General features: G+C 44.1%; 1 protein-coding gene across 1 annotated transcript in view; it reads left to right on the plus strand.

The window, feature by feature from the left end:
• aimp2 (aminoacyl tRNA synthetase complex interacting multifunctional protein 2) overlaps positions 1-1436 on the plus strand; it is a 4239-nt gene extending 2803 nt beyond the window's left edge. The window contains 1 exon segment of the mRNA XM_054607859.1: positions 582-1436. Within this exon segment, the coding sequence (XP_054463834.1) occupies positions 582-970 (389 nt within the window). The 3' untranslated portion in view covers positions 971-1436.
• The last annotated feature ends 8282 nt before the right edge of the window (positions 1437-9718 follow it).

A 9718-nucleotide genomic window follows, 5' to 3' on the forward strand; every position in this document is an offset into this window, starting at 1 on the left:
AACAGACGGTATGTGCAGACGATTCCTAAACCGGGTTTATATGCAAGTGCCGTGCGGCCCAGCTAAGAAGAACTATATTGGTTTTGTTTTTTAAAACATTTTTGGGGGCCTTTTATTAGACGGATGGCAGCGTAGAGGCAGACTGGAAACAGGGTGAGAAAGAGTGGTATGAAATACAGAAACGGTCCTACAGCCAGAATCGAACCCGGGCTGTTGAAATTGAATAACTGTTCAACTAGCAAGGCGCTCCACAACAACGTGGTTCAATTTAGATGAAGTCTCCAGGTGGTTATATTATAAAACAAATACCTTTCACGCTGCTAAAGTAATTACAGTTTACCAGCAAATGCACTCCAACATATAGAGCAGGGACCCGGCTGTTTTACTGTTAGCGATTTAAGAGGTGAGATTCATTATCAAGTTCAAAGCTTTGCAACAATTTAATGAGTCAAATCATAGGAATGCTGATTCAAAGTGTTGCATTCATGTTATCAATAACTGGCACATTGACATGATGTGGATGGTGAATGCTTGTGCCCTTGTTCACCAGGAAACATGTTTGTCTTTTGCACAATTCACAGTCCCCAAACTGCAGATGAAGTTCAGCATCCAGAACATGTGTCCCATCGAGGGTGAGGCCAACGTGGCGCGCTTCCTCTTCAAGCTGCTGTCTCCTTACCCCAGTGACCCCGCTGTGGCCACACTGGTGGACAGCTGGGTGGACACGGCTTTCTTCCAGCTGGCGGAGGGCAGTGCCAAGGAGCGGGCTGCAGTCCTGCGGGCCCTCAACTCCGCTCTGGGCCGCAACCCCTGGCTGGCCGGGTCCGAGTTCTCCCTGGCTGACATGGCCTGCTGCTGCTGCGTGCTGCAGAGCGGCTCTGCCTCCTCTACTCCCGCTAACGTCCAGCGCTGGATCAAGTCCTGTGAGAACCTGGGCCACTTCAGCCCTGCCAAGCTATTTCTGAAGTGACTGGGACGGTCCCGGGATCAGAAACCAGAAGGGTGTCTTACCCAAGCAAAGTGAGAGAAGGGCATTAGAGTATTAAAATGATCCCAGCCATGTCTGGAACCCCCTCTAATGTTTCCCTCCTTACTGTAATATATCATTAAACTGACAAAGACTAAAAAGCATCATGGTTGACGGTAAAGTAACATATTTGTCTCTGCCATGTTGCTTTTGTATAACAAAGGGATTCTTAAGCTACTTTTGCAAGGGAGGAAGCATGAGAGGATGTAAAGACGAGGGCTGGTGATGGATTAAATCAAAGGTACTGACAGAAACAACTCTGTACACTTTCCACCCACTTTGTGCCTAACATGATCCTGGTCTAAATGTGTGTGGTGACGGGTATTACAAGGGGTTTTCATGGGTAATACTTTGCACCATTTGTTTTATTTTAAGACATTAAAACTTCCACTTTGGATGAAACTTTGAACTGAGTTCTGGGGTTTGTTTTTATTTGAATGTTCGATCGCTTTAAAAGCAAATTTCCTCCCAAAAAAACAAGCATGTGTCATTTACTGAAGTGCACCTCTGTGTCCAACAGGTGGCAGGATTGTCATGTATAGTTTGAAGATAATGTAGTCATTCAGTTACTTCACTCACCTGCTGATCCAGAGTCAGAGAGCTGTACCTCCTCCCAGCATACAGGAAGTGGAAGGTAGGGAACCCTTGATTCACACAAAGAAAAAAATCACATGTTAGGAATATCTTTACCAGGCTTCCATGTCTCTGGAGAATGTGTAAAATATCTGGTGGCAACCGGGGTTAACTCACCGAGCACCAACGCTAACATCATAAACAACAAGACCGCCCACTAAACCTCTTACCAACTTCACAACTATGTCCTGCAGGGGAGAAGACCCAGCACAGAGTGCAGCTATGTCTGGGGTTAAAGAAAGTCCACTGCTTTATCAGGTCCTACAGGTTAAAGTTTAGGTTTCTAAATCACCACCCATTAAAGAAGGCCCGACCAGAAACAACCGGGTGTTAAAGGGCAGCATACGAGGAAACTCCAGCAAAAACATGTTTCTGTACTCATAATTGTGAAGACATGTTTGTGCTATTTGAATAATGAAATACTGACAAGACATTTAAGTGACAGGTGCAGGTGACAAATAATTCCAAGATTTTTCCAGAGAACTTCCTCAAATGTTGCTGTTGAAGCTTTAAGGGGGACTCGGGTGTCAATCTCCTGTTCTGCATATTGTCTCTGGAGGATTGGACGAACGCAGCAAACGAGCACATTAACACAGTAAGGACGATGCTCAAGCAAATAAATAAAGTAAAGTTAGGGACTTATGGGTGAATCTTTATCCTGAAAATGTTCAATATTAAGCTCTCAGTTTGAAACCGAGCTGTCATATAAGAGAGACCGATAAAGCAGCCGTGCCACAACATGTTTAAGGGGACTTAATCATGAAAATACAACCAAATAGTCTGCATCATGTGGACTCACTCTATGAGCACAACGCCAAGCCCCAAACCTTCATCAGGCAAATCCATTCAGATAAATGGCCCCGTACACCCGGGGAATAACAACACGCCGAATAGGACACCAGAAACACTTCCTGGTATGAATACAGGTTTGGATCAATGGACTCCTCCAATACAAAAACAAACGTGATACTGAGCTCTTACAATGGAAAGCATGCACATTAACTTTGCCAATATTTTAAAGAACTGGTTCACATTATACAATGGGGCTATGTAAGGACATCAGGAAAGACATTTTCAACAAATCAATCTTGCTCAAAGGTCAATCTAAAAATAGTTTTTGGAATAACGTTCTTGTCTGACTGTCCCGGGATATAATGTAAGAGCTCAGTTTTGCATTTTAACTTGAGGAGCTCATTGACCGTAGTTTGTATGCTTACTGGGAGTTGTTGCTGGTGTCGTCTTTATACCTGTGGGGCTGTTTTCGTGGAATGTTTGTATGAGATCTGCCCGATGGAGGTGTGAGGACTGAAGCGTTGGGTTCATAGTTAGTTTAAGTGATGGACAGTGTGCAGGGTTATTTGGTTTCATTAGGTCAGGAGCTTTTGATCCTTTGCACCTCTCACTAACACTTCATGGTGTGCAAGAACTTTTTTTTGACATTAAGAATTTGAGGCTTATGTGTCGTAAAAAAAAAAAAAAAAAAAAAAAAAAAATCATTATTGGAATATTTATACTCAAATTTCAATATTGGTACGACCTCAAAAATCCTGTATTGATCTGGCTATACTTCATAAATAACATATCAGGATTGCAGAAATCGACGGATATTCCGCTTTCATCACTCAACATGTAAGTAGTTTAAAACTATTATAAAAAGCATATTTTACATTTCCCTACATGCTAATGGGGACGGACCAATCCATTTTCTAAATGTTAGATGGAAAAATTATCAAAACTTCTAGAAGATATTAAGTAATTCTCATTTTACCCTAACCCAACCAGATTATTTTATTAGCTGTAAAATATGTTTTGTATCCACAATCTAAAAGTACTTTTTTTATTTAGTCATCCAGTAGATATTATGTCAAATTTCCCTTTTTGTTGTTTCCATTTTACTCTTAACCTGTTGAGCATTGTGCAGATTTCCTCTAAACTCCCAGCTGACTTGTGACCTGGTTGATGTCTGTATCAGACTGTATTTCTGCAGCGGTCCTTTAGCTGGACACATCTACTGTACTGGTCTGCAGCCAGTTGTTCGAGCTGCTGTTTCCCTTATCAGCTGATGTGTTGTTGAATAGAATCCCAACAGTCTCTCCAGCAGAGTAGACTTTGGAGCACTGCAGGGGAGTTTTTCTAAACCTCTGCCTAAATCTGTCTGACAGGCAAAGTCAAAGAAAGACACAACTAGAATATATACAGAACGATGCATACGTGCAATGATGTTGAAAAGCAGAATCCCAGGGCGTTTCACACTCTCTCTGGGTTTGGCCTCTTCAGAAGTGTCACGTTCTGCACCGCTCGGCCCTCCCAGCATGTTGTGTGAGTGTGTTTGAATGCTCTCACAGCCTCCTGCTGGGCTCCAGGCAGCTGTCTGACAAGACCAACGCTTTCCACTGACATCTGGGCGCGTGGCTCTGAGTACACTTGGGACTCTGCAGCACAATTGAGTGCGTTGTGTCGTCCTCACACACAAACACTGCCGTCTTTGAAACAGAAATCAGTATCTGTCGATGCGCTCCTCTAATACAACTACTTTTGTTAATGAAGGGCGAACAAAAGAAGAAGCAAGACGCAGATGGAAAAGTCTCTTTCCTTGTCTCTTTATATATGATATAAAACTTACAGACAGGAGATGCGTTCTCACTGAGCACCTGTAGAAAAAACTCACTTCAGTTTAACCCTGTGGCCACTTCAGATCACAACATAGCACAGATAGAAAGAGGCTTTCATTAGTTTATGCAGTCCTCCAATATCATAGTCCATGATTGTCAATTTAGGTATTTTCATCAAGCCATTCAGGAGTCGGAGATATATGCTATGCATATCAGACAAGATAAACACATGTGGGCTCAACTGTCTGACATAAAATGTTGCTCCGGGCTTTTTTCTGTGATGAGTTTAGCACATCGATACTGCATCGATTAAAAGGTCTTTAAACATGTTCACTCAGTGAGCAAAGTACACAAGAGGCTGTTGTATCTCAAAAGCTGAATGCGTTCAAAGTAGTCGTCGGTCAGGAAGTTTCTCTGCGAGGTCACCAGGTTGCCCTTCTGACTGAAGAGACGCTGGACGGGCGCCGTGGACGGCAGCGTGGTGTTGTATTTGAGGAAAAGCTGCTTCATTCTGGGGAAGTCCTGAAGGCACTCTAGGCTCTTCCCCGTTCCTTCCACGTACTTGCGGATCTCCTCCACCACTCCCCGCTGCTGGATCTGAATGGTGGGCTTCACCGAGCCGTAGCTGAAGAAGTCGTCTTCGGATTCGATGGTTGACACGTTCCGGCTGGTGTTTGCCTCGGTGATGCTGCAGGGGTCTATCTGGGAAGCCTCTGTGGCCAGCAGGGCGCACATCTCCTCCCGGTCGGAGGCCGCCATCCACCACAAGCGAAACTGCGGCGTCGTCGCTGTTGCAATTTTCGCTTCCGTGCTGGCAAACAGCTCCTGGAACCGCACGTCGATAGCCACCACGATGGCGCCGATGACGTCGCCGAAGTAGTTCGCCGAATCCTTCTGCTCGTTGAGCTTGTTCTTCAGACTGAGCACGGTCGGGATGACCAGACCCAGGTAACACTTCTGCTCCGCCTGGAAGAGTTCAAGTGCAAAGGCGAGCGGGTGGAACACGGCCACGTACTCTTTGAGGAAGGCCATCTCCTCCGGCTGCAGGCGCGGGACCTCCAGACGGGCGCACAGCTCCGTCAGCTCCCGCTCGGTGAGGGAGACGATCTTCTGCACGGCACAGTACTCCACGTTCCAGCGTATGACGACGGGCACCACCAACGCCATCTTTCCTATCTCCTCCGCTGCGTCCATGCCCACCTGCAGATGGTGGCATTTGCTCCACAGCGAGTACACCTTGGCCATGGTGCTGTAGTGCAGCTGGCACATGGGCCCCTGTGACACGGCCTGCCAGAAGTCCTCCGTCACGATCAGCTCCAGGGTGTGTGACGCACAGCGCTGCACGGTGGGCAGGAACAGCAGCATGTCCTGCTCCGGCTCGCCCTCCAGGACGGCGCCCACGTTCTCGTAGAACCCGATGTCGTCGTCGCTCTCCGGGCGTCCACGGCGAACTCTTTGAACACGCTGACGAAGGGGCTGCCGTTGTCCGTGACCGTGGTCTGGACTTTGCTTTCTATGTTGTACGCCACGTGGATGTCGTGTATCCGCCCGGCGATGGTGTCGTGCGTGATTCTGCCCTGCAGCCGGGCGAACCCCAGCGCCGCCGATTTCCTCTCCAGAGAATACCTGTCGATCCAGTGGCAGGTCATCCCGAAGAAGCTCCTGTTGTTGGCCGTCCAGATGTCGGCCGTGGTGCACACGTACTGGATGCTGCTGAGCTTCGCCATCAGCTCCTCCCGCATCCTGGAGAAGCCCTGGTCCACCTTTGTAAACAAGGTCACCCTGTCCATGGACTTCAGCCCCTCCGTTAAGCCCGAGATCAGCTTCCTGAAGCCGGGCTGCTCCAGCACGTAGAACGACTGGCAGTCCTCCACGATGAAGTTGAATATCAGCTCGTCGATCTTGGACTGGGTCATGCACTTGGAGATGATCTCCGCTTTGAGCTTCTTGAGTTGGCAGTGCCTACTCTCCTCCCCGTTGTGCTCTTCTTTCTTCCTCCCCCTCTTCACATCAGGCCTGGCTTCACAGCCCAGGTGTGTTCTCTGCAGGACGGAGCACAACAGCTTCATGTTACATTACATTACATTACAGTCATTTAGCAGACGCTTTTCTCCAAAGCGACTTACAGTCAGTAGTATGTTACATATCATTCACCCATTCACACACTGATGACAGGCTACCATCAAGGTGCCACCATCAGACTCTAACTAACATTCATCATCCAGTCCACACCGATGGCCTTCAGGAGCAACTTGGGGTTAAGTGTGTTGCCCAAGGACACATCGACTGCCGAAGCCGGGTATCGAACCACCAGTTGTTGGAGCAGTGCCATGTTTATGTTCTGAGTTTATGTTCTGAGTTTACATGAGTTTAAAAACTTAACACGCAAAGAGAAAAACTCCAAAAGCCACTTTGTGAAATGACACTTCACAAAACACCAGCCTGCAGCGCCACGAGAGGGTGATCAGCCTGCAGCTACAGTGGAACAGTGTGCATGTTACTCCTCACTTTTCATTCATGCACTCTTTCACACACACACTCTTTCACACACACACACACACACACACTCTTTCACACACTCACACTGACAGCATGCATGCATGGGAGGACTCTGTGCCACTCACATCTAGGTGCTTCTTCAGGTTGGAGGTGGAGGTCTTGGAGGTGGAGAGCAGGTTGACCCTGGGCAGACACAGATTACACTGCACGATGATATTCTTCCCCTGATCTGCCTTGTACGTGAAATGGTGGCGATAACGCCAAGTGTGCATGGCCGACTTGGCCTCGCTGCTGCCTTCATGCTGCTCTGCATCCATCTCCGACATGACCTCCGCTCCTATGCGACGGGTTTCAGGTAAATAAAAGTATGGTAATCCGGTGTAGTAATCGAGATTACACGTAAAGTAACGACGGCGGCGGAGAAATGCTCGTGAAAAAGGGGGCAGGCCTTTGTTCGGACTCTGTCGTCACTGCGCATGCGCACTCCGCAGTCTGCAAAACCGATCGAGAGAAGAGCAACAATGTAGCGCAGCCTCTGCGTGACGTCACGGTCCGCTCCTTGAGACTTTTACTCTCGTTCACTGGGAGTACTTTTACCAGCTGCTCCCAGTGCTGCTCCCAGTGCTGCCACCTTCAGGCCTCACTGGACACATCCATGTCAACACCATAAAGAAATAAAATGAACATTTGAGCAACAATAATTATGTGCAATTTATAGCTATAATAGTTTTTCTGTCTGTAAATATAATATAATATATAGCACTACCCTGAGCCTTCCTTGTAGCACTTATTGTATTCGTATTTGTTTACTGCACTTATCCTATTCGTAGTAGTTTGTAACACTTATTGTATTCGTAGTAGTTTGTTGCAATTATTGTTTTCGTAGTAACTTGCCTCTGCACTATACTTTTGCTCTGGTTTATACTTTGAGATGCTTGTTTAAGAAAGGAGATGCACTGATGACTTCTGGTGACTAGTAGTTCTCTTGAATACCTATGTTGAATACACTTCCTGTAAGTCGCTTTGGATAAAAGCGTCTGCTACATGACTGTAATGTAATGTACTAAAGTAACTATTATTATTATTACTATTATTGATATTATTACTATTATTATTATTATTATTATTATTATTATTATTATTATTATTATTATTATTATTATTATTACTATTATTATATTATTATTATTATTATTATTATAACTATTATTATTACTATTATTACTATTATTATTATTATTATTATTACTATTACTATTATTTGTTTTATTGATATTATTATTATTAGTTTTATTGATATTATTATTATAATAATAATAATAATATTATTATAATTATTATTATTAAATACCTATGTTGAATACACTTATTGTAAGTCGCTAAATGACTGTAATGTAATGTAATATTTCAGTTATTTTTTATTGCTTATTTATAATACTTGTTTTTTTATTTCATTTTTATTTGTATCTTGTCTTTCTTCTACTATGTCTCTTGTGTGCACTTTACTCTCTGCTGCTGTAAGCCTGCACATGTCCCCGCTGCGGGACTAATAAAGGATTATCTTATCTTATCTTATCTTATCTTATCTTATAAAAAAAAAACTGACATAGAAGGAAAAATATTAGTAGTCAGAAACAAAGAAATAGGTATTAAATTAATATTGATTTTCATTATTTATCACAGTATATTTCATTTTAAAATACATAAAAATGCTTTAAAAAAACAGTTGGGATGAACATTGTCCTGGCTGGTTTTATTCATTTTATTCTTTTACTAAATGAAAACATTCAGCTGACAGTTCTCAACTGTTATATTATAAATAACTTTATAGCTTTTAAAATCTACCTTCAATTCAATTCAGTTTATTTTGTAAAGCCCAATAAATAAATCACAAATTATAATTTCCTCAGAGGGCTTTACAATCTGTACACCCTCACATCCTCTGTCCTTACACCCTCACCTCCTCTGTCCTTACACCCTCACATCCTCTGTCCTTACACCCTCACCTCCTCTGTCCTTACACCCTCACCCTCACATCCTCTGTCCTTACACCCTCACATCCTCTGTCCTTAGACCCTCACATCCTCTGTCCTTACACCCTCACCTCCTCTGTCCTTAGACCCTCACATCCTCTGTCCTTAGACCCTCACATCCTCTGTCCTTAGACCCTCACATCCTCTGTCCTTAGACCCTCACATCCCTCACATCCTCTGTCCTTACCATCCTCTGACCCTCACATCCTCTGTCCTTAGACCCTCACATCCTCTGTCCTTAGACCCTCACATCCCTCACATCCTCTGTCCTTAGACCCTCACATCCTCTGTCCTTACACCCTCACCTCCTCTGTCCTTAGACCCTCACATCCTCTGTCCTTAGACCCTCACATCCTCAGAAGTCAATAGATGTCATGTGACCAGAATGAACAACATAACAGAGTTACAACACATTAAATGTTTATGACAGAAATATTCATATAATCATCGTAGTAAGCAGAGTAACCAAGGAAAAAAAGCAATAGTATAGGAATAGTATGAGTAATGTGACTAATAATAAATATAAATACCTCTATTCAATGCTGTGCTCCTCTCATTGATAGTTCACTATGATGCTTTAAACTCACTCTGCATATTAATGAATGAGCTGGTCTGTGAGCCAATCATGGTCCAGTATGTAGCACACACATGTGTACAGGAAGCCTGCAGCTCACACACACTGAGGATGGACTTTACAGAGAAGTAGGAGGCATCTTGTGTCTAGTTAGCGTAACATTTTGAAACGTATCATAGTTGCATATACTGTAGATTCTGTGATTTTCAATAAGGGCACACATTTTCCCATTGGAATTAAAGATAAACTGATAAATCGTGACTATAAGTATAAACAGCTTCATACTTAACCTCATACCACTCTGTGTTCCTGCTCAGACTTTACCTGTTTGTGTTACGGC

The sequence above is a fragment of the Anoplopoma fimbria genome, chromosome 11 (genome assembly GCF_027596085.1).
Source record: "Anoplopoma fimbria isolate UVic2021 breed Golden Eagle Sablefish chromosome 11, Afim_UVic_2022, whole genome shotgun sequence".
Taxonomy (NCBI): domain Eukaryota; kingdom Metazoa; phylum Chordata; class Actinopteri; order Perciformes; family Anoplopomatidae; genus Anoplopoma; species Anoplopoma fimbria.